The sequence below is a fragment of the Gobio gobio genome (assembly GCF_949357685.1).
Source record: "Gobio gobio genome assembly, chromosome: 3".
NCBI lineage: Eukaryota > Metazoa > Chordata > Actinopteri > Cypriniformes > Gobionidae > Gobio > Gobio gobio.
The window spans coordinates 47,083,745-47,110,692 of NC_137099.1; the positions used below are offsets into that span (position 1 = coordinate 47,083,745).

Sequence of the window (26,948 nt, forward strand, 5' to 3'; positions counted from 1 at the left end):
TAAAATCTCAACAGCGAACTTGGCATTAGTGTAAATGATTCTTTGATTAGAGCTTTTATGTATTGTTTATCTACAGGCATGCTAAACATGGTTCTGTGTGTGATTTGGCTACTATAGTAAAGCCAGTGTTTAGTGTTTTGGGTTAATAGTTCTTGCGACAGATATTTGGCTATAATCGTTCTAAAAATACAAAAGTAACAGTGCCATTCAGTAGCGATCACTATAGATCCGCAGTCTTTACTCTTGAGGACTGAACAGGTTCTGCTCGATCATCTTCACTAAAATGTTCTGGGTCTGATTCGGGCTCAGATTGGTGTGGTTTTATTGACGCCATCGTTTCTAATACTGACCAAAGCACAGTCTACCGGTAAGGTAAGGGGCGTGACGTTTCCGACAAACGTACACTGCGGTTAGCGAATCACAACACACTGGGCCAGCTAACCAATCTGAGCCCTTTGCGTATTTTTGAGGGACTGGCTTCATACAACCCGGAAAGCATCAGACCGTTTTACAAGGAGGGACAGAGCAGTGTAGAATAAATGTCAAATATATGAAAAATAATGATTTTTTTTAAAAAACGAAGCATTAACACATGTTACAGTGCACCCCACAAACACAATCAAGCCTTCAAAACAATGCGTTTTATCACCCCTTTAAAGCCACAATACTGTATGTAATTTTTTCGCCACTAGAGGTCGCTTATTCAAAACAAAGACGTAGCTTGATAATTTAGCACAATTCTTTATTATGCCGCTGACGACGCTTCCGCTGTTTTATCATATTAGATACATTATTTGAGTGTGTTGAAGGTTATGGTATAATGCTAATCTGTGTGTTCGCTCGGCGGCTACTATGAGACCCTTGTTGCACACTTCAGTAAACTAGATCGATATTAGGCATGGTAAAACATGGTATTTGCGGTAAATCATGAAAAAGATATTTAAACAAGACTAACTGTGTTGAGCATTCTTTAGAAATGTTGGCCCATATTGATAGGATAGCATCTTGCAGTTGATGGAGATTTGTGGGATGCACATCCAGGGCACGAAGCTGCCGTTCCACCACATCCCGAAGATGCTCTATTGGGTTGAGATCTGGTGACTGTGGGGGCCATTTTAGTACAGTGAACTCATTGTCATGTTCAAGAAACCAATTTGAAATGATTCAAGCTTTGTGACATGGTGCATAATCCTGCTGGAAGTAGCCATCAGAGGATAGGTACATGGTGGTCATAAAGGGATGGACATGGTCAGAAACAATCCTCAGGTAGGCCGTGGGATTTAAACAATGCCCAATTGGCACTAAGGGGCCTAAAGTGTGCCAAGAAAACATCCCCCACACCATTACACCACCACCATCAGCCTGCACAGTGGTAACAAGGCATGATGGATCCATGTTCTCATTCTGTTTACGCCAAATTCTGACTCTACCATCTGAATGTCTCAACAGAAATCGAGACTCATCAGACCAGGCAACAATTTTGCTTGTGAGCTCGTGCAAATCGTAGCCTCTTTCTTATTTGTAGTGGAGATGAGTGGTATCCGGTGGGGTCTTCTGCTGTTGTAGCCCATCCGCCTCAAGGTTGTGCATGTTGTGACTTCACAAATGCTTTGCTGCATACCTCGGTTGTAATGAGTGGTTATTTCAGTCAAAGTTGCTCTTCTATCAGCTTGAATCAGTCGGCCCATTCTCCTCTGACCTCTAAGCATAAACAAGGCATTTTCGCCCACAGGACTGCCGCATACTGGATGTTTTTCCCTTTTCACACCATTCTTTGTAAACCCTAGAAACGGTTGTGCGTGAAAATCCCAGTAACTGAGCAGATTGTGAAACAATCAGACCGGCCCGTCTGGCAACAACAGCCATGCCACGCTCAAAATTGCTTAAATCACCTTTCTTTCCCATTCTGACATTCAGTTTGGAGTTCAGGAGATTGTCTTGACCAGGACCACAACCCTAAATGCATTGAAGCAACTGCCATGTGATTGGTTGATTAGATTAGGGCTGCAACTAATTATTATTTTAATAATCGATTAATCTGTCGATTATTTTTTCGATTAATCAATGCATCAGATAAAAAAACTGAAAACATTAATTTCCAATCCTTTATTCAAAAACAGAACTGACAGTGCAAATTCACAAAAAATCTTCAGAAAGTGCACAGGTAGCTACAATAAATCTATCAATCTTTCTTTTTCTTTTTTTTTTTAAAGAAAAATACAAATCAGAAAACTTAACAGGATGTTAGAACTTGTTCTCTACACTACACACTACACAGATGCACACACTCACAAACAAAATTTAATGGGTTCAGTTAAATTGTAATGCATTAAGAATTTCTCTAAAATGTCCAAACCCATGATATACTCCTGGATAAAACATCTACTGTATTAACCTATTAATATGAATTATATTAAAGTTTAAACATGCAATACAGACACAGATATAACTGCTGTGACATATAAAAAAAAATTATGTAACAATTAAATAAAACTACTCCTCCTAAAGAAGAACACAATGTCTTATTTTCAGTGAATGATATGCATTCTTTATAACAACTTGCATACAACATTCCTTATAGATTAAATATGGATTAAATAATTAATGTATAATAAATATAATGAATCCTTATTAAAACTAAAGAGGTGATTGTCTCTGTCTGTTGTTGTTTGATTAATATTAAGAGCACAAATGGAAGCAGGTAAATGGACTGCTGTCACTTTAAAACTGAATGCTGACCGAAAATAGATATTAGTCATAGTTTTTGTCATTCAAAGCTGGTTTTGATTTTCGTCTCGTTTTTGTCTGTGAAAAATGTTGTTGATTAAAATATTGACAAATTATTTGTCAACGAAATTAACATAGCAACAGATTGAAAAATGAATGGGCGAAAAAAAGGCAAGTGAATAAAAACGTGTCTTTAGTCTTGCAAACTATACCACCCCTGCTTTACTACTGTTATTAACAAGATAACGCTAACTTGTCATGCTGGATAACGAGCAAACAAGCACCAGAAGAGCTACTGGAGGGACGTCAGGCTTCTCACTTCGAAACGGAACAAAAGTGGGATTTTGTAGTGACTTAACGTTGCCCTGCTGCTGAACTCCCTTCCTCTTCATCAAGGACTCCAAGATGTTTTCGTTTTAGGTGCTGAATCACCACTGTGGGTCTCCCGTGCCATGCCATGTCGCGTCACTTTTGCTGCAATTAACACACTTTTTCGATTTATTAATGGCGCTTTTCGACTGGTAGGGTTCGGCTCGGTTTGCTTTTCTGCTGCGGGGTACGAGGGGTACAGCACGGCTCGCCCGCTTCTACTCTGCTTTGTCCTCAACCGTGCTTTTTTATACTCATTCTCCACGTCTTATTGAGGGGCATAATAGTCGAGCGACACAACAAATCGATAATGAAATTCGTTGCCAACTTTTTTAATTATCGAATTTTATCGATTCGTTGTTGCAGCCCTAGATTAGATAATTGCATTAATGAGAAAATGAACAGGTGTTCCTAATAATCCTTTAGGTGAGTGTATGTGTATATCATACAAATTAGCTAAAACAACTTGTTCATGCTAAAATTCATGCTCATGCGGTCAGTTAGTAGTCTTAACAAGACTAGCAAATTCTAAGCAAATTCTCTTTGAAAACATCTGCATTTTATATTTATGTTTGCAATAAGCAAATTTGCAAAGTTTAATGGATGAGACTTTCCAAATCAAACAGCATCAGAATCAAACAGATGAGAATACAGAGATGTCTACTGGAAATAGGAGCCATACATTTGACATTTAACATTCCTCCACATGAATGCAGTGACAATTATTTCAAGCGCACATAAAAATAGCAGTGAAGGGCTAATCAACAGCTCACTGTATTCAGAAAAGTAAATGATTATGTAAGGCTGTAAGCAACACACAGTCTCCAGACAATATGAATGATAATTAGATACAAGAAGAAGAGTGGTTTAATGAGATGAAATTAGAGAAGGGGAAAAACAGGGTCTTGGAAAGCTTGGAAGTATTACAGATTATTAGTTTGACTAAATTGGTTTAGATTACACTGCAGAGATGTACGTACAACAAGGGATGCATCGATATGAACATTTTGGCTGATACTGATAATTCTTTATATTTGAAAGCTGATAACCGATATATGGGCTGATAAATGTAAATACAAATTTTTATCAACTTTGAGAGCCTGATTACACAAATAAAAGGCTCACCATTAAAATTCATGTCGCAAACACTTAACATAAATCAAACACATTATGTTTGTGGCAGAGGGGGCGTGGTTCTGCGAAGTCTGTAGCGGGAGAGAGGGATCGCGGAGACGAGCGGTGAGTAAGTAGGTCAAGTGTAGATCATGAACACCTGTGTCTCGTTCCAGTAATTGGCAACTGGAGAGACCGTAAAAGCCGCTGTCGGGAGAGAGAGAGGACAGAGATACCACGACTGGGACTGCAAACGCCTGCTATCACGTCTGACTGCCTAGAGAGATATTGAGTTTGAAGTGCAACGTTACATGTTCTGAGTGAATGGTTTTGAGTTTTGAACGCACTGAGCGCCTGACAGTTTTTAGGATCGTGAGATCAAATAAAGTGCAGTCCCAGTTACGCCGACCCCGTCTTCTTCCTTCCCACGTCTACACGAACATACACTATACTGGTGCCGAAACCCAGGAAGGGAGAAGAGTGCCGCCGCTATGCAGACCCCGCCAAAGACGCTGCTTGCGGACCTCGTCCAATCGCTCGCCGGTCTTCACCAACAGACCCACGAAGACCTGCTGGCCGTGAGGGCCGAGCAAGACAAGCGCTTCGAGGCCCTCATTCGGGCCCAGCATGAAGACCGCGAGCTGTCCGCGAGCTGTTCCAGCATGAAGACCCCGTCTACCACCGACTTGGCCGCTACCATCCACCTCTCCCCGAGGATGATCCGGAGGCATTCATCGACCTCTTCGAGAGGTCCGCCGAGTCCCGGGGGTGGCCCCGGTCGGACTGGCCAATGCGGCTCCTGCCGCTGTTGTCCGGAGAAGTGCAGGTAGCCGCACACCAACTGCCAGTCCAGAATCTCCTGGCCTACGAAGACCTGAAGTGCGCCATCCTGCAGCAGGTCGGCCGGAGCCCAGAACAACAGCGGCAGCGGTTCCGGACCTTGACCCTCAGCGAATCCGGCCGACCCTTCACCTTTGCGCACCAGCTCCGGGACTCGTGCCGCAAGTGGCTGATGGCCAACGGAGGCGACGTCGAGGGTATCATCGACCGTGTGGTGCTGGAGCAGTTCATCGCGCGGCTTCCACAGAAGACCGTGCAGTGGGTCCAGTGCCACCGCCCGACGTCGCTGAGCCAGGCCATCCAGTTCGCGGAGGACCACATGGTGGCGTGCCACGGGGTCGGCGAACCCCTACCATCTGCTTCTCTCTCTCTCTCTCTCTCGCTCTCTCTTTCTGTTTCTTCCCCTTCTCTCCCCAAACCTGTTCCCCTTCCCAGGTCGCGTGGGGCGTTGCCACCTAGACCAGCCCCAAGGTGGAGGACGGGCGGCCCCAGCGATCCGACAGCATCGCCCCGTCCGGTCCAGAGGGGAGGGGCGACCGTGTCGGATCCCTACGCCTCTTCCTCTATCCCAGCGCTCTCTCCACGCCAATCGCCGGACCTACTTCCGGCCACTAGGGCGGCGGGGAAGTCTGGGCCGGCTTGCTGGCGCTGCGGGGATCTGGGACATTTCATCGACCGCTGTCCCGTCATGGAGGTCGGGACACTGGTCCGGGTCCCCGACGCTCCACAAGCCGCCCCCGATCAAGCTGGATTGTACCTAATTCCTGTGAGTATCAAGGGGGGTACTTATCAGGCCTTGGTCGATTCGGATTGTAACCAGACCTCTATCCACCAAAGCCTGATTCACCCTAAGGCATTGGGTACTAGCCGCACGGTTACGGTGAGGTGTGTGCACGGGGAAGTGGTGAACTATCCGTTGTTGCCCGTGGATATTCTATTTCGGGGTCAAAAGCATAGTGTTGAGGTAGCAGTTAACCCGCACATCCGGCATCCGCTGATTCTAGGGACCAATTGGCCAGCGTTTAATGATTTATTGGGGCACTTGTGTGCGGATGCTTTTTGGGGAAACCATGTAAGCAGGAAAGAGTCGGTTGCTCAGGTGGGAGGTGGATTTGGGACCTCTGGGAGCTGTTCCGGGGGAACAGAACGGTCTTGAGATGCCCGTTCTCACAGACCGCAATGATTTTCCCCTGGAACAGTCCTAGGACGAGTCACTTAAATATGCGTTTAGTCAGGTCCGTTCCATCGACGGCCACCTACTCCACCCTGACCAGCCGCTCTCTTATCCCTATTTTTGTATTTTAAAAGATAGGTTGTATCGGGTGACCCAAGACGCCCAGACAAAACAAGATCCAACCCAGTTGTTAGTACCTAAAAGCCGCCGGGAAATGCTTTTCCAGGCGGCTCATTCTAATCCGATGGCCGGGCATTTAGGACAAACGGCCACGCTCAACCGTCTAATGGCCGTTTCTTCTGGCCGGGCATTCATGAGAATGTACGCAGGTGGTGTGCGTCTTGTCGTGAATGTCAGTTGGTGAGCCTGGGATCTCAACTATGAGGTAGTGCGCTATGATAGGGAGGGAGCACGTCAAATATACCACCTCAACCTTTTAAAAAAATGGTCAGAGGCGGAGTCAGTGTTGCTTGCGACGGTGGTGAGTGGAGAGGATGATCTCGGGCCGGAGGCGATTCAAAAGCCTCAATCCCTCGCTCGGGCCCCGGGGGGGGGGGGGGGGGGGGGGGGGGTCATCTCTCGCCGTCTCAGCTCACTGACGTTAAAACATTACAAGCCGAGTTTGCTGACGTGTTCTCGCCCCTGCCTGGTCGCACAGACCTCATTCAACACCATGTTGAGACGGAGCCGGGTGCGGTGGTTCGCAGCCGGCCGTACCGTTTACCTGAACACAAGAAGAAAGTCGTTCAGGCTGAATTAGAGGCTATGCTGGATACGAGGGTAATAGAAGAGTCCAGCAGCGATTGGACGAGCCCGAAAGTTTTGGTCCCAGAACCTGACAGCTCGGTTCGTTTCTGCGTGGACTATAGAAAAGTGGACGCGGTGTCGAAATTTGATGCATACCCAATGCCAAGGGTGGACGAATTGCTTGATCGGCTAGGGACCGCTCGCTTTTATTCGACGCTGGACTTAACCAAGGGATATTGGCAGATCCCCTTGTCACCAATGTCCAAAGAAAAAAACGCTTCCACCACAGCGTTTGGATTACACCAATTTGTCACCCTTCCTTTCGGCTTGTTCGGGGCTCCCGCGACCTTCCAGTGTCTAATGGACAGGATTCTCCGGCCGCATGCTGCATATGCCGCTGCGTACTTGGATGATATCATCATCTACAGTGCGGACTGGCAGCGGCATATGCAGCACCTGCCCGCTGTCCTGAAGTCGCTGAGAAGGGCGGGGCTCACGGCCAACCCAAAGAAGTGTGCAGTTGGGCGGGTGGAAGTAAGATATCTGGGCTTCCACTTGGGTCATGGACAGGTGCGTCCCCAAATTGACAAGACTGCAGCCATTGCGACCTGCCCAAGGCCCAAGACCAAAAAGGAGGTTAGACAGTTCCTGGGGCTAGCGGGATATTATAAAAGGTTTGTGCCTAATTATTCGGACCTTGCTAGCCCGCTGACTGATCTAACTAAAAAGGAGGTACCAGATACAGTTCAGTGGACGGAGCGGTGCCAGCAGGCTTTTACCCAGATAAAGGCCGCTCTGTGTGGTGGGGCGCTCTTACAAGCTCCTAATTTCTCTCTCCCTTTTTCCCTACAGACCGATGCCTCGGACAGGGGGCTGGGTGCGGTCCTGTCCCAGGAGGTGGAGGGTGAGGAGCGGCCGGTGCTGTACATCAGTCGCAAGCTCTCTAAGAGAGAGACGATGTACAGCACCATAGAAAAAGAGTGCTTGGCCATCAGGTGGGCCGTTCTCACCCTCCGCTACTACCTCCTGGGGCGGGAGTTCACCCTCTGTTCGGACCACGCCCCCTTGCAGTAGCTCCACCGCATGAAGGATACCAACGCCCGGATCACCCGTTGGTATCTAGCTCTACAGCCTTTTAAGTTCAAGGTGATCCACAGGCCGGGTGCTCAGATGGCTGAGGCTGACTTCCTCTCCCGGAGGGGGGAGGAGGGGGGGGGGGGGGGGTCGGAGCTGCAGGCCGGATGGCTCCTCGGCCTGGTGCGGTGGGGGTATGTGGCGGAGGGGACGTGGTTCTGCGAAGTCTAGAGCGGGAGAGAGGGACTGCGGAGACAAGCGGTGAGTAAGTAGGTCAAGTGCAGATCACTAACACCTGTGTCTCGTTCCAGTAATTGGCGTGGAGAGACCGTAAAAGCCGCTGTCGGGAGAGAGAGGAGAGAGAGACCACGACTGGGACTGCAAAAGCCTGCTATCAAGTCTGACTGCCTAGAGAGTTGAGAGGTGCAACGTTACATGTTCTGAGTGATTGGTTTTGAGTTTTGAACGCGCTGAGCGCCTGACAGTTTTGAGGATTGTGAGATCAAATGAAGTGCAGTCCCAGTTACGCCGACCCCGTCTTCTTCCTTCCCACGTCTACACGAACATACACTACAATGTTGTGTCGCAAACACAACATAAATCAAACATAATACAGTCAGTAGCCTAGTTTGAACCAGTGTAACTTTTCAAATTAATTTTACACTCCTATAGGCAACTTACCTAATTTAAAAAATGGTAACACTTTACAATAAGGTTTAATTTTTGTTAGCATTAGTTAACCAACAATGAATGAACAATACTTATGCAGGATTTATTAATCTTTGTTCATGTTAATCTCAACATTTTCAGATTCAAAAGTTGTGTGTGTTAACATTAGGTAATGCACTGTGAATGGACTGTTAATAAACACAAACATTTTATTAGGGGTGTAACGTTACACGTATTCGTATTGAACAGTTTCGGTACAGGGCTTCCGGTACGGTGCACGCGTGTACCGAACGGTTATGAATGTAATGTTTAACAGTTAACAGTCGGCTTGTTGTAAGCGCGGAACACACTTCAATCCGAGTTCCCACACGAACATATTAAGTATTCAGTCCATATTATCATGAAATTCAAACTATAAATGACGTTTTGATGCTCTTTAATGTGCGTGACTGATCAGTGATCACTAAACACATTTCAAGTGGCCGCGTGACCGCGATCATTTGTGAACGGTGCACGCGTCGAACGGTTATGAATGTAATCTTTAACAGTTCACTGTCGGCTTGTTGTAAGCGCGGAACACACTTCAATCAGAGTTCCCACACGAACATATTAAGTATTCAGTCCATTTTATCACGAAATTCAAACGATAAATGCCATTTTGACGCTCTATGTGGCGTGACAGGTCCAAGCCTGTAGTGCTCCAGTCAGAAATTGAAGCTTTCGCGCCTCGATCGCCCCCCGGTGGCCGGTCCCAGTATAGCTCCTAAACCCCGCCTTTCTATGTATTTGAATGGGCGCGAGACACACTAAACAATTTAATTACACTTCAAATAATTGTTTCCTAAAGATGGTTTCTGTCATTTTAGGCAATTTTTATTACAATAATTTAATTTCAAGAGTTCGTTTTTTAAATAAGTTTAGTTTTAGTGAGTTATTTCATGCTATAAAAACCGGGGGTGTGACGTCATGATTGACAGCTGAGATTGACGGCTTCTCTGAGTGAACTTGTCACTGAGGCACTAACGGACTTTTTTCTGGATTTTTGGGAGGAGATTGGAGCTTTAGCTTTAATTTCTACACTTCCATAACTGTTTATTTCACACCAACATAATGAATTGTTCTGCATCTGCGAGAGTGTGGGCGGGCTTTTGATAATCGCGCCTCTACTTCCTGTTCTCTACTGCGCAACTCCGGTCCCGAGATCGCTACTGCGCAGACTCGGTCCCAAGATGTCAGCGCCGTGAGCGGGCCTATGAAAGCTTCAACTTTGGTCAGCGGAAGTCAATGAAGTCGCGTCGTCCATATTTTTTTACGGTCTATGGACAGGTCACTGATCACAGTTCAAGCGGCCGCGCGACGCGCACGCGCGTGAACGCGATCATCTGTGAAGGCGATCGATCATCTGTTACTAAAGATTCAAGAATAAACATGAATGACGATCTGAAGGTATGCTGAGGATACATTACAATTTACTGTCATGTATATATGTGGTGTAATCGCTAAATCAGTGTTTCAACTGCGGAAAGATGTCAATATAACTGCTTGTGAACTAAACAATGTCATGTAACGTTAGCATCACATTTACCTCAGGCAGTCATTCAGTGTCCACAGAATTTTATTCACTAGAGAAATCAACTCTTTCGCTAAATATATGCTCTATATTAGCCGTTATATTCATTATATTCTACTTAACCTGTTAGTGATGTCTTGATTATTTCATGCATGTTAAATAAACCTGTCATGAAAATGACAGACACTGTATATAAATTATTATATTTCAACAACGATTTGGAGAAAAAAACTATTTTATAATTAGATTTAGAAGTTAATGCAAAAACTGCCTTATGTGAAGTTTACATATTTGCACACAATGTGTTATTTGAGTGTTGATTATTATACCTAAAAATAAATAGCAACTGAATTTAGGCTAATAGTTTGGGCTCTGTTTTGAACCTTTAATATTAATGTACAAGTAAGGGCTCACTATATAATTTACAGAAATATCTTAAATAAACTTTTAGATATAATTTAATTCATTCAAGGACACTTTTTTCTCCAGTAAACCTGTTAAATATAAACCTGTTAAACCACTGTTAAATATAAAAAATAAATAAAAAGCAATTTTGTAAATCTGCTGTACCGAACTCGTACCGAACCGTGACTTCAAAACCGAGGTACGTACCGAACCGTCAGTTTTGTGTACCGTTACACCCCTACATTTTATTACTAACATGAAGGGGTGATGAATTGAGAAATCAACTTTCCCTTGAGTCTTTGATATATAAAAGTTCATCATGATATAAGAATATCCTAAATTCCGAGCTGAAAACGTACTTGTTAGTCAAAGAAAAGCTTATATTGACACCAGGCCCAGAAAACGCTCAATCTCAGAATATGTCGACCCTTGACATCATCGTATGCTGAAACGCCGCTCCAACCGATAAATATGTACGCCTGATTCTGTAGCCCCGCCCACCGACTCGTGGAGCTAAACAGATCGCGCTACCGAGCAATAAACATGCCGAAGATAGCAAGATTTTGTGCTGTACCTGGTTGTGGAAGAACACAGTCGCTGCATAAGCTTCCTTCGGATTGTAATATTGGAAATGTGTGGTTGAACTATGGTTGTTCACTCTTGACGTGATATTTGAAGGAAAAATACAATCGCAGAAGTTTTGATCAAGCTGTCTGCAACGTACTTGGCGCATGTATATCCACCGATTGGGTGGGCCAAGTTATATAAAATAATATTCATATTAATCACGGGTGGATGAGAGATAAATCATTGTGTTTGTTTGATAAAGACATTTTGCGAGCCCTGAGGGACAAATCATTCCGGTTGCTGTTTCCCCACACGGTTTCAAAACAATGCCTCATGCATACTTATGGGGGAGCCGAAGTGGGCGTTTACTTCCAAGTCTTTAGTACGGCACGCCCATTAAAACCGAGCGTGTCTTGAGAGAGGCTCAAAACCAGGGCAGAAAATAGCCTATTACTTATTCATTATGATGCTTTTTAATGTAAAAACTACTCAAACGTCACAAGTAGACCTCAGACAACAGTATAAAAAAATAAAAAAGCCAGTTCATGACACCTTTAACAAAGGTTTTTGCTCTCTGTGTGTTCGTGTTAGTTAATGTATTAACAAATAAGACCTAATTTGTAAAATGTTACCAAAAATTATATTGCCTAACAAAAAAATTTAAATAAAATACATAATACTAATGCAAAGTCATTGGACAACATTACTTAGCCTGCATATAAAGAATCAAAATGCACGTGCCATGCATGAAATTGCCTTCCCCGGACAATAAGGAAATTATTTTAATCAAACCATATTGATCAATAAAAGTGCTAGTTATTAATAATAACTCTTCAGTGTTTTTGAAAAAAGAAAAGCTTAATATTACAGTAATAGTAAACATCTTTAATATTTAGTCTATTGTTTCAAGTAATGTTGCTGTTTGAACTGCGTGCGCTGAAGCTAAAGACCGGTACAATGAAGCGCTTTACTGCATCGTTAATTAACTGAACAAAATGCATCCTATATGAGATTAATCAGATATGCACAGAATAAATATAATATTACAACTTACAATGGCACAAAAAGCTGCGAATGCACAAGCAAACTTGACTATGCTTGTCATGAAAGTGTAACTCCGTGGACGCGCTCTTCCCTCAACAAACACGCTGAAACACAACGTTCTTTTTACAAGCGTGTTCTCATTAGAATTGTATGTAGCCTATATGTCAGACTTGCGCTGCACATGTTGCACATAACTGTATTTTCCTTTCCGAAGTGATTCCAATCATATTTGAAGCAATTCAAAACCATCATGACGGACAGTGCGTCTGAAGTGCCTCAACTGATGGAAATAATACATTTCGTAAAAGTTTCTTATCGGATCGATAACATAAATTATAATTTATCTGCCGATAGCGATATGTTGCCGATATATCGTGCATCCCTACGTACAACCTATAGAGTCACTAAGCTGACCCTCATAAAAGTGGTAGATTTATTTGTACATGCTACAAAGAGATGTCTAGAATAGATGATGCCAACAAGTTCACATCCTCAAATTGTGGCTGTCCTGTAATTCTGAGATCGGTATGACAGGATAGGTCACAGAGAAAGACAGAGACGGCAGAAGGAGAACATTAACAGAGATTTGTATGCAGAGAGGTTATTATGCGAGCCTCCTTATGAACAGAATACTAAACACACACACACACACAGTATATCGATCTGTCATTCACAGCTCTGCCCTCTATAAGATGGATACTATGGTAGGGCTGCATGATTTGCGCATGCGATTTAAAATGTGATTTTTTTTTTTTTACATTTTACATTTTTTTAAGCTTCAGGTTTGTTTATAGGGCTGCATAATTTGGCCAAAATTTTGTGATAAAATGATGATGATAATATTAATAATAATAATAATAATAATGATTATTTATTATTATTATTATTATCATTATTATTATTATTATTATTATTACAAAAAATATAAAACAAAATAAGACATTTTTTTGTAATATTTCACTGTAAAATATTTATAAAAATTTTACAATTCTGAAATATATTTCAGAAAAGTAATATGTGACCCTGGACCACAAAACCATTAATAAGGGTAATTTTTAAAAAATTGAGATTCATACACCAATAGAAAGCTTATTTATTCAGCTTCCAGATGATGTATGGTCTGTTAGGATTTGACAATATTTGGCAGAGATTATATTATTTCCAGAATTGAAAATCTGGAATCTAAGGGTGCAAAATCGCCTTTAAAGTTGTCCAAATGAAGTCCTTAGCAATGCATATTACTAGTAATAATACACACATATACATATATATATATATATATATATATATATATATATATATATATATATATATAAAAAGAAGGCTTAAAAGAAAAATCGATAATTTTGACACATACAATGTATTTGTTGGCTATTGCCACAGATATACCCATGCGACTTATGACTGGTTTTGTGGTCCAGGGTCACATATAATGATAATTTTATTTTACGATACAACTGTAAAATTACAAATGCTGCAAGTTACGTTCCCAAATGCATGTTATGTGACCCAAACCCATGCACAGATTGATGTGTAAGAACATGGTGGCATGCTTCGTTCTGAAACAAACAGAGCATATATTTATTTAATTAAATTGCAACCTTTGAGATTTGATAATTGCACTAAGGCACATTGCAATTTTGGTTTTATTTTGATTCATTGTGCAGCCCTATTCTATGGCATCACAGAAGGGTTCTGATTGCAAGACAGATTAATTTATCGTGATCCACAAACCTACGCTTGCATAATGGCTGCCATGGACATTGGTTCTATGAATATTCACATTTAAAACAGCTGAATAGGACATTGTGACACAAATGAGAACCCAATTAATTCAAAGATTATCTGAAAAAATTGATATGCCATGACAAAGTAGTTGTTGCCAACAAAGCAAGCCTAGCCTTGCCTAAAAGCCTTGATGATATAAATTTGGATAGTTATCTAATAGCACACTAAGTCAAAATAGTCTGAAGGTCTGTGTTTAGCTTGAAAGCTCCAGAGGAAATACACATGATAAGCAAATAAAGCAAAAACCAGGTGAGAGAAGAAGCCATAGTCAGTAGAAGAAGAAACAGTGATCAGACAGTGCTAACAAGATCAAGGTGACAGTGAGAGGGAAAAAAGAGAGAATGGAAGAAGGGTACTCAGGGTCAAAAAACAGAGAGGTGAGAGAGCGAAAAGAGAAATTAGGCCTTTTTCTTTCTACCTGCCAACAGTGCGTGACCGGTTTCTCAAGAAAGCTCTAATCCACAGGCAGCTACAAATCAATCACTGCGGCTGTATATTTCAGATGAAGTCCTGCTGAGAATACCCCACTCCACATGAGTCTCTAAACTCAGACCACTCCACAAGCTCAATTGGCCCTCTCTTTTGGACTTTAATATTCAGTATATGAAACGAAAATCCTTTTGGGAGAAGTGATATTTTACTTGAATGGGAGGTAGAAATTTAAGACCCTTGGTGACCACTTTAACCTGGGGCTTTAACAAAGGGAAGTCATTTTACTGTAATTTAAAATTTTAAATCATTTATATTCTATATTGCTATTATTTCATAATACTCTGATACCTGAAAACTGTCATGGCAACAGCAACTGTCAGGCTGTGTATATAATATTCTGGTTTTTGGTCAAAAAGGAAATCAGACGTTATGAAATGCAACCATCAAATGGAATTAAAAAGGCTTAGTGATATGCAACCTGCCCAAAATATTGCATTTGATGCCTTCACACTGCTTAGCAATCATGATGATTCATGAGCCGCAATGAATTACACCAAGTTCAATAATGAAAACTCTCTGAATAGTTATAGGATGTTATTGAATATGTTCATGTATTTGGTCTTGGCGGACTAGATCTGCTACGCTGCAGCTGTATTTTTGCAGCTGGAATTGCTACTGCTAATAGATACAAAGGCATCCTGCTGTGAGCGTGAAAGATATGCTGCTGCTTCATAAATAGACATAAATAAATCGCATAGCAGATCTAGGCAGGTGGAGCTAGGGAGGTGGAGGGTTTCAGAGGAACTCTGATAGTGTGCTTCAGCAGCTTTATAAAAATATAAAAAATATATTTTTTATATTTAAAAAAGTTTGTGTGCTGCTGCGTGTCCCTGTGTGTGACTTTAGACCAGGTTTTTGTTGGTCAATGGCGCAGTTGTTTTCAGTTGCCTCAAAATAGCAACGCGTTTTCAGACCAGCATGCCCATGGGCGAACAGATGGGCACGAGTGCATTTGCTATTTAAACGTTTCGCTGGACACGAAAATGATAACAACAGCTAAACTGTGCAAATATTTGTTATGCTATTAAAAAACAACTGAAACAGCCATGAACATGAAAAGTCTGCCAGAGAACAGATTAAATCTGACTGGAGACATACTACAATGATGCTACAGTTGCTGGTTGTTTCTTGCTTTCCTGCTCAATTGCCTTGTTTAAATGAGGCTCACCTGCGGAGCTGTCAAAAGCGAATCTAGCATTTCTTTTTTTGTGAAAGTCCGGCTTGCTTAACAAACCAAATTCTGTTTGAGAACTAGGGCTGGTCCGAATACCATTTTTTGAGCTTTGAAGCTTCGGAAGTAATTAACATTGAATATTGGAAGCTTTGGAGGGAAGAGAACATATTCTTCTCTCTAATAAAGGCAGGAATCTGGAGAAGCGGAGCACCACACACGGGCAGGGCTTATATGCTCCGAGAACGGACACTGCACTAGTAGTGATACATAACACACAGGTCTGTTGCGTCCCAGTTTTGATATATTATAGTAGTAAAAATTATTTTGTTCAGTAAGAGAACAGATTAACTACAATTTAAAAATAAACGTGCTGCGTGAGCCGAACGAGAGTCGTTGCACAAACTGCAGCAGGAGTCAGATTTCATTCATCACGAGAGTGAGGAGCTGAATGACAAGATGATCGCGGAAAATGTGGTTTCAAAGCGAAATGTAAAAGCGCATATTTAAGGGAGTTTTTGTCATTGTACTGTTTTGTTGTTGTGTTTTTAATTAAGAATAATCATTAAGAACCCACAATTCAAGCAACCCGCCCCCGAATTGGCAAACCGAAAGTAAACCACGCACGGCTGCATTCGTTCACAGCCGCTCAGTGCACAAGCACTGTATTGTTACTGTGAGGGAAAATGTTCTCACCGTCACATCCCTAACTGTGCGTTCACACCGCAGCCGGCGAGAGCGTCAGACTTCGCTCTGGCCGCCCTGCCATCGACGCTGTAGAAAGATTCGTGGACGCGCTGCCGCTCTGACGTAGATCGAATGCTTGGTCTTTTTTTAAACTGCCTTTAAAGGGTCTGCAAAGCAAACAATCATGTTGATCGGCGTTTGTGCAGACTGACCACAGGTAGGGTATAACCGTATAATATAACCTCATGAAATCATTTAAATGTGAAAGTTAAAAAAAAGCAGATCGATGGAAAGAACTTAACAATTATAGTTACATGTTTGCTAAAAAAATAAACCAATTAAAAGCCATTTGTGTGGTGTATAAATAATGTTGCGCATCTTCTTATCAAACCCGCCGCACCAGCCATGATCAACCTCTCCTCTATTTTGCTTGGGAACTAATGTGGTCAGAACCAAAGTTTCCAGGACTGCGTTCTCTAGAATCATCTCAAGCGGAGCACTACTACATTCCCATTGGTTGCCGCCGAACCGCGTCAGAGCTCATTACCATAAAGTTGACCTTATTTCAACTTTCCTCGACGCCCAAATCGTTCAAGACGCGCCGGGCTTCCATAGAAAATAAATGACTTCCGGCCACTTTGACGCTCTCGCCGGCGGCGGTGTGAATGCACAGTAACGGGGTAAAAAGGCTAATACATTTTGATTCTATTGTTCCATTTTCCACAATGTCAAACCAACGCATCTTAACCCAAAATGCAAGCTCAGGCATGTGCTTCTTCCATTTAAGCTCATGCAGTTGTGCGCTCTAGACAGAGAATACTTTGCTGCAGGGAACACTAAGCAGAAAATATATTTATTAAGTATAACGAGGTTGGGTTCCTATTCAACTGTCCATCCTATTAAAAACTGCAAGGCTATAAAATTATTGTATAAAAGAGTATTGTATTTTGTATTTTATAGTATAGCTTGCATATGCAAGCATGAATGAGAACCGTTTCGAGGGGGATGCCAGGTGTGCGCAAAAAAAAAAAAAGAATATTCCAATCCCAAATTTGAAAATCGAATACCAACCCATCGAATGAATATTCTGGTCCAGTCCTATTTAAGTGAATCAAGCATTTGAGCAAGTCTTAGCAGTCAAGCACATTTCTCATAATTTCTAGAAAAAAATCAAAGCCACTTTTTCTGAATGTAAGAGGTAAGTCATGAAACAAGATGGACGGCCGTAACTTACTGTTGTTTGTTTGAGAGCTCCTGCTCCTTATTAACCAGATCCTGCTTAAGGCTAGCCAGCATGTCCACTGACACGTCCACTTGCCGTGAAAGCTCTGTTGCCTTGTCCTCCAGGTCTTGCTTCTCCTGACCGAGCCTCTCGCTCTCCAGCTTTGCCTTTTCCAGCTCCGAGCTTTTCCTCTCCAGCTCCGCCTGCAGACGGCCGACACGCGCAGCGATTTTTTGCTCCACCTCCTCTGACAACTTCTCCAGTCTCTCGTCCAGCTCGAGCCTCTCAAATGCTCTAGCTTTCAACCGAGCCAAGCCCTCCTCATAAGCTGCCTCCACAGCACTAGCGGCCACGTTAGCAGCCACCGCCACAGCGTTGTTCCCTGTGGAGGACAAGGCGTCGCCGGAGCTCATGGCTGTCTTCACCAGGATCTCACCCAGGGGAAACTCCACATTGGGCAGGTAGCAAGCAGTAGATGAGGGGGCAAGGCCAAGCTCTTCACCAGAGCAGGGCAACTCACGGTACGGAAAACGAGATTCTGCAGCGAGGGCTCCGTCGGCCACTAGGGGGAGCAGAGCAGCAGCATCGCATACGCTGTTGGACTTGGACAGCACATACAGGGTCTCGTAGGTGTGGTTGTACTCCAGATGGGCTCGTAGAGAGGACAGACTTCGAAAGCGCTTGTGTTCCCCACAGCGAGGACAACGGTATGGCAGGTCCAAAGAGGCCATTCCACGGTCCCGTGGCTGCCACGATGGAGCAATCTGCTCACGCCACCAAACGCTGCCAAGAGCAAGCAGGGACAGCGGCCGGGCACCACAGAGGACCACTCATCTCAGACCCGCTGGGTTTGCTACAGGCTGAGCGAGGAACAGGGGATCATCACACATGCTCCTTCTGAGTCACAAGTTCTTGAATTAGTTCTTCAGTAAGGTCTTGACTGCTGTTAGGTCTCTTTCTGGCACTTAATCTGTCTTCCACAGGGTCCTAACCTCTTGTCCTAGTAGAAGAGGGAAAAGGAACAACACAAAAAAAAAGAACAAATATTAACTGGGTATGCATACAGTAAGTTTTTGGCATATAAAGCAATACAATAATTAAATTTGTGTAACTTTACATTTACTGTATAGCGCTTTTAACAATAAATGTTTTTAAATCAGCTTATCAGAAATTCGTTATGTTAACTTCTTTTTTAATACCGTAACACCTAATTGTTAACATTTACTCTAGTAGTTTAGAGCTAGGCAATAGGATAGTAAACATATATAAACAATCAAGAGATTTGCTATATAGTATAAATAGCTTTTTGTGAAACCATATATACGCTTCCAAATCAGTTTTTTCATGTTTGCAGCAATGCAACAGAAGAACCATTTTTGGTTCCCCAAAGAACCTTTCAGTAAACAGTTCTTAAAATAACCATTTTGTCTCAGTGTAAATAAAATTGTATTAATCTAAAGAAACTTTTTTCACTATAAAGAAGCTTTTGTGCAATGGAAAGGTTCCACTGATGTTAAAGGTTCTTCATGGAGCCTAGGCTTGCTGCTAGTGTTACAGTGTTTGGTCATACACCAGTACATTACTTGCATTACACGACACTGCCCCAACTGTCGTTTTGCTTTTTTATACAAATAAAAACCATTTAGTTAATTGGTCAACGGATGCTACAATAATAAAATGAAAGCGTCTGCTCTGCTCCATACAGCATGAGCTGCAGAGTTGCAGCAAGAGTCTGATTTCACTCATCCTGTGACGAGAGTAAGGAGAGATAAGATGACTGACAGGACGATGATGAAAGATTTGGTGCGCAACAGATCCGAGCAGGATTCAAACCGTTGTCACCGGTGTGGGAGGTGGGCATGCTAACACGGACGCTAAAGACTGCAGCAGTCCCTAGCGTGCCTCTTGAGGCCAGAGGAGTGTTGCACTCACAGCTCTTCCTATGTCTGTTACACGAGCACCCCAAACCCTGGTGTTATCGGTAAAAAGAAAGTGTATTTACTCACTGTGACATCCCTAATGGAGCCATCAATGCCAATAAAGAACCTTTGTAAGAGTGTATAGCAATTACAAGTTATTAATTCATTATGGAGGACTGAAAGGTACGGAATCTGTCAAGTTATTGTTTAATTTATAACAATTGTGTGTAGTGACAATCTAAATTATGTTTGCTTGCAGATAAAACTGGATATATTCTTATCGAGCAATAAATTACAAATACAAATGTAGGCCTACTACTATGAACTAAATATAAACTTATAGGCCTAGTTATTGTCTGTGTGCCATCATAGATAAAACAAATTATTCAAGCTGGGAGTTAACATTATTTTATTTGTGCTTAATAATATGTAGCCCAACTAGAACTATCCTATCATTTGGCTGTAATTTACTTAGACCAATGCAGATGACATTAAAAGTTCACATTTATGGACCGATACCAATATGACTACCAATTTCCCAATTTCAATTTGATTTTGTAAGTACTGGAATCTTCTGTCACAAAAAATATCTTGGGAGTATGCAGTACATGGCTGATAAAGCTTAGTACAGTGCTAAATAAAGCATGAGTTGAGTAGTTCACGTTTTTAAGTCAGCTAATCTCAGGAACTGAGAATGGACTCACAAAGAGCTGATTTTGGCTGAATATGCATTTTTATGCGCTAATGGAAATTAACATACTCTGTCCGGACCTCTATCAACACTACACGGTCATTACTCACTGTATTGTTTGGCAATAGATCAAGGAACAATCTCTTAACAACACTGAAACAGACAAGGAGGCACCTATTGTGTGAAATTAATGGTAGTAGTTCACGTGCCATGATAGTTCATCTAACTATTCCCAAAGAGACACTTCGTCAACATAAAACAAGTCTTAACGTGTAATAAATCCCCATTAGTGTTCCCCAGTCTCCGCTACCCTTTTCATTCCCACGGTATTGCGAACAATGCAGACAAGAGTGGGAATGAAATGGAAATGATGAGCATTTATTCAGCATACATGATCCTGAAATGAATTTCAGCCAAGGCTCCAGTGAAAGAGAGTCATATATTCATTCATCTGGTGATTAGACAAGCACAATTCCCCAAAATTAATGCAATAAGTGCATTTAACAAGCAATATCATAGAGTACAATGGCCACTGCTAAACTGTCCAGCAATCTTGGCAACAGAAGTATATTTCTCATTTGTGTTCTTAATAGAAATTCTTCATAATTTTTTTAAGCCTAGATCCAAACTAATCAACTGAGAGATGGATCACAAAATAAATTTGATTCAACGTTAAAAAGGAATGAATGAGCAGTCATATATAACCAAAGGAAACAAATCAGCAATAATACAATATAAAACTAAAAATATATATATTAAAAAATAAAAACTATTAATAAAAATTAGAGATGCACCGATTGCAATTTTCTTGGCTAGTTTCGAAATCGGAAATTGAAAACTGCATATACAAACAGTAAAAAGAAATGAAATAAGAACAAATAAACAAATTACAAACAACAGCACAAATAGATGCAATAGAATAAAGAGAGACAGAAACAGCTTTTAGTTTTTTAAGATGGGTCAAATGCTGCGTTCCAGTCAGGTTTTTGAGCCCGTGAGGTACGACTTCAAACCACGACTCACAACTTTGTAGCGTTCCAGGCAAAGTCACGCCAAACTGCCTGAGCGCAAGGAATTGTGATAGCTGGATGTAAACAAAGCATGGCGGACTGTACGGGGATTATGCTCATTTACAATCATTTATATCGCCAAAGGTGCTTACTCCTTACTTATTTGAGGGAAACGGAGGAGAAAAAAATGTCACATAACGCAAGATAAGCTGTTATGCTGCGTTCACACCGAACGTGAATAGAGCGTCTGGCGCGAGTGATTTCCATGTTAAGTCAATGGAAAGGCGCATTGACGCTCGTCTGGAGGTCCTGCGGCGCGATAGACACGTTTCGCGTGGCACGATGGACACAATTCTGCCTCATTCGCACGTCCAGTTCGCGCGAATTGGACGCAAATTGAGTGTCTTGCGCGATACGCGCGAGTGGTGCTTTTTGTGCATTCACGCGTTTGAAGCAAATTCGCGTCTGACGCCCGAGTTGAAAAATCTGAACTTTGGCGTCAATTCGCACCACGTTAACCAATCAGGAGCCTGCTTGCTGCTGTCATGTGGTAAAGTGACGTGATGAGAAACCCTGCATAAATTAAAAATACTACTATTGTGTCACAAAATGTAGTTTTAAGACTTTTTCAGGTGGGAATGTAGTTGTTTAACCCCCTCGAGTCGGCGATCGGCTCTCTTTTTTTCTTATCAGTGCCAAAGAGACTTAAATAACTCTGTCGTTTTTTTATCATTCATGCAAGTGTTATACATCATTATATTCTGTTAAGTTTCTCTTTTTTTATGTACAGTCACAATAAAAACAAATTGTTGTGCTTTTTGCAAAATAAGGGAAACAAACATGATTCGCGATCTTCAGCCTCTCTCTCAATGATGTCTAATCTGATTCTCTTTAGAAAACGACCTAGCTTTGTTAAACCTTGACACAGAAGAAAAGTTGAAATGTCAGGTTTTAAATCATGTAAATCAAAACGAAAACAAATATTCTGTGTTTATGTAATCTGTGTGAAAAGTGGGAGATTTCAGTCAACTCATTACTGCCTCATTACCCGCTAATGCGGCCACGGCCACCGACCATGCGCTCTTTCAAATTCAAATACAGGCAATCCTGTATTTGAATACAGAAACCATGTAGGAAGACACATCTTGGCCATATTCCAGGATGACAAACTGTGAAATAATGGTTGGGAGGGAGCATGAAGAATCATTTTCACACATGAATTGGCACCACTGAGTGCAGAACTTAAATTCATTGAAAGTCTTTGGTATGTGCTGGAGGAGACTTTACAGAGTGCTGGACTCTTGCATTGTCAATACAAGATATGGAGCAAAAATTGATGCAAATAAATCCTCTTGATGGAAATAAATGTTGTGGTGTTATTTCCATCAAGAGGTGCATCAATGTTTGCTCAAGAGGTTGTATTGACAAAGCAATAGTCAAGCAAAAGTATGCATATTAATATATTTAATCTGCATTAAGTGACAGTAAAGACTTTAACATTGTTACAAAAAATATAATGCAGCACAGCTGTTTTCAACATTGATATTAATAAATGTTTCTTGAGTGCCAAATCAGCATATTAGAATGATTTCTGAAGGATCATGTAAAAGTAATAATGCTGAAAATGCAGCTTTGTCATCACAGGAATAGATGACCAGATAGAGATCAGAAAAGTTCATTTTATTATGAATTTTCATCAGACAACACCCTACTGACAAATGATTTTAAACCACCAATCTGATTTCCATTGTTCATGGTGGTCTGTTATGAAGGGTTTAGACAGTTTGGGAAACATCCTAAAACTGCTAAAACCAGTAAACCACCTTAGCCTGGTTTACAACTATTTAAGTGACCAGTGCATACTCCAGGAATTTAGTCTGAGGTAATAAATGGAGTGTGATTTCAGAGTGACATTGAGCTGAGTTGACTGGACTAGATCATTGCCGAAAAAGTGAAAGGAAGAAAACAAATCTGACAGCATGCTTAAACAATCATGTCAAAAGTAAACATAGACCACATCTGCTGTCCTTGGGTCCTTACTTAGTGGTGTTTCTATCCCACGGGGTATCCCACGGGGTACAAAACATGGGCTCTTGCCTGAGGCTGCTTGCTGATTTAAGGGCATCATCATTATATTATCTATTGTGACATGCATTTTAAAGTGCAGAAATACACGAGAATCCTCAATCTGTGCAATCAGATTCATTATGTGGATGTCTTTACATGTCATTCTGTCAGGAGTGCACATCATTATAGGTACTTGGTATCGTTCTTGGTCTGTCCCTATTGTGCCACAAATGATCTCTGTCTGGGTTTGTCTCTCAATAACCTCCTTCCTCCTTTAGCTGAGGAGACAGAGAAAACCTTTTCATTACTAAGAGGGCTTGAAGACTCTCTCGTCTCAGATCTGTAATGGGATAACAAAAGACTTTTGATTATGGCCTTCTTAGCAAGCATTAGCAGCAAAAACATAAACCATTAAAGGGCTCTTTTAACAGCAGCCATTTAAGGCTGCGATATAGCCCGGTGCTATCAGAGGTTATGAAAGAGCGGCTACATCACGATCAACATTCTTGCAATCAGCTCTGACCTTGATGACAGAGAGCCGTTTGAATCTTCCAGACAAACTGCTGCTTTCAAGATGGAGGTCCATTGTTGCCACGGATACAAGCTCAGAATGTGAAGCACAGTAATAAATGGATACAAACAAGCCAGCCGGTAATGATGAAACCTCAGAGAGAGGTAACAAGGAAAAGGAGGATGGGGTGGATAAGTCAAAGAATGCAGGACGAATGCTGGAATGGACTGAGACAAGAGTAAATGACAGTGGTTTAGTTTTTGTGGAGATAGGCGGATGCAGAGAACTCCAAAAGAATATGTTGCAATCATTGAAAGAATGAGAATATTGTGAATATATACAGTAAATACAGATTAGGGTGTGTTCACACTTGTAGTTCGGTTCTGTAGGGTCTTATGGTTCGGACCAAAACCTCGAGATACACACACACACACACACACACACACACACACACACACACACACACACACACAAAATTGCTTTTATGGTGTATATTTCACGACGTAATTTACTGAACATCTAACAATGCTGTGTGCTGGCCTAAATGCGCTCGTTGTTTGTGCTTACTGTACATATGATGGTATTTTTACCAACAGAGAACTCATGAAGAGCTTATAAAATGTGTAAAGGAGGTAAAACAGCAGCAGGAATCCCTCCGTTACACACATAGGCTGAATCCGAAATCACCCCCTAAACCCTCCATCACTATTTCCTACTTTAGTCCACTGATACAGTTCACTTAAAGGAGTGAATGAAAACAAGTGAGCGAATTCGGACAGCCGCTGTGTGTACACTCTCTATTGCGGTGCAAGGTGGGATAGAATGAGAGCACTCAATAACGTCCACTATGGTTTCGGACACCACTACAAATGGCTGTCCCCTCAAATAGTGCCCTATTTAAGGGTATAGGGGGTTTCGGATTTCGGATTTCGGATTCAGCCAGGATCTGCTGTAAATTGATGCGCTTCCGACACCTGTACATCATAAGTATAATCGAAAAAACCAGGCAAGATTGAGCCTTCTGTCCTTTTTAGGCTCACATCTGATATCACGTCCTGTTTTTGATTCGTTTAGAGGTCTGTGTTGCGTTCATATTTCAGTCAAACGCACCCATGTTCGTTTAGAAGCAGACCCTGACCCACCTCTTCAGGGGTCTCGGTCCGCTTGTTTGGGTGCGCACCAGTGTTCGGATGTCAGCGTTCACACTTATTCAAATGAACCGCACTAACACAGCAATCGCACCAGAGATCATTTTAATCAAACCACATGCCAAGTGTAAAAATACCCTTAAAAAGGTACAATTTAAAAATGCTAGTAATTTAACAACATGGTTAAATATAGCCTAATATGTTTTAATTAACTTGTAGCATTTACAATATCAATTGTTTTGTTTTTTTAGACAAAATATAACAAATTAAAAAAGCATAGACTTTAATTTCAGCTATTTATCAGTTAACATTACCCCAATCATACTGAAAATCAGTGCATCTCTGATTTGCAAGGCAGAAATTTGCATAGTTTGTTCATGTTCCTGCTTAAAGTTACACTACAGGATGTGTCCGAAATCACCCCCCTATACTATAACTATATAGGAATCCATCCATCCATTTTCCAAATCTCTGGTCCAATGTGGCTACAGCGTAATATCATACGGGTATAAATTCCTTTTTAATTGGTTATTAAATTGTTTAATAAAGGTGTAAAGATAATTTCCATGACAATCTTTTCATTACTACTGGAGCTGCTAGTTTGCTAAGTTTCAAATGAGTATTAAACATTTATAGGGGGCGATTCAGACACAGCTTTTGTCTTCCAACAAATGAAAGTAGTTGAAGTATTTGACCCAACAAATCTAAATCTCATTGAATCTCTTGCTCATGTTTAATAAACAAAGCACATGGACTGGAAGTGATTGAAGGAAAGCCATAAAAAAGTGGCATCTAAATCTTCAGGGAAATCGTGAAATTACGTGTCACAAGAAAGCACGCAAAATAATGAGGCCTTATTTGTAGTGTTCTGATTGGCTGCCTCGTTCATAACTTTTAATTTGTGGATGGAAAAAATATCTTGTTGCATCAACTGGTTGGGACACAGTTTTAACCTAACTGAAAGGTTCATTCATACGCAAATCACATGTGTCCACGTCATTAGGCATTATTATATCAGGTCATGGTGAGCAATGTTCTCTGTATTTTTATGCCACATCAGTCCATTACATAATTTTCAGGATGACAACTTTGATTTCTATTCATGGAATAGAAAGAGACTTTGTACAAGCTGAATGCTGTCATTTCATCCGTTGAGCCAACACAATGACATTTATTTATTTATTTACTTTTTATGTCTAGGAAAATAAACTGAACAGTCATATTATTGTAAGCCTACAAATTATTCATATTAGGCCAAGAATAAATAATTGTCTGATCCTTGTTACCTAAATGTATAATGCATAATCCATGCATTTCACTCTCATTTATGAAGTGAGTTCTTAGGCCAGTGAGTGACCTCTCTTTAACTGCTACATCGATTGCTAATCACATTCTTGTCTCTGGAACTGCTGGTTTCTCCTCAGTGAGTAAAACCAGAAATGCTAGCATGATCACACAATGCCCCTGTGACTTAACAGTAGTAGCCAAAATAACCATAAAGTCCATTGTAGTTTGGATCACAAATCTAGATTCAGCAAAAGAGTGACAACAAGCAAAATAACTCTGACTGTATAAAGAGACAGCACACTCTAAAAAAAAATGATGCTATATGGCACTAAAATCATAGGGGAACCACTTTTGGTGCTATATAGCACCATATCTTAACATGTTCTGTATATGGTAGCAGTGCTATATAGAACCTCAGTCAGCGGTGCTATATTGCACTGCTACCATATACAGAACATGTTAAGATATGGTGCTATATAGCACCAAAAGTGGTTCCCCTATGATTATGAGCCAAGAACCATTTTTAGTGCCCTATAGCACCATTTTTTTTTAGAGTGCAGAAAAGCAGTCACTGCAACTCAATTCCACTAGCATATTAACATTCAATAAATATACTGTTATGCCTATGTTTTCATTTTTAAAAGGTACACTGTGTA

The 26,948-nt window shown here is 41.5% G+C and overlaps 1 protein-coding gene across 1 annotated transcript in view; it reads right to left on the reverse strand.

The window, feature by feature from the left end:
- Positions 1-26,948, reverse strand: part of fbxo41 (F-box protein 41) — a 76,998-nt gene that overhangs the window by 42,002 nt on the left and 8,048 nt on the right. Inside the window, exon 2 of the mRNA XM_079813001.1 lies at positions 17,672-18,659. Coding sequence (XP_079669127.1) covers positions 17,672-18,390 — 719 coding nt within the window. The 5' untranslated portion in view covers positions 18,391-18,659. The remainder of the gene's footprint in view (positions 1-17,671; positions 18,660-26,948) is intronic.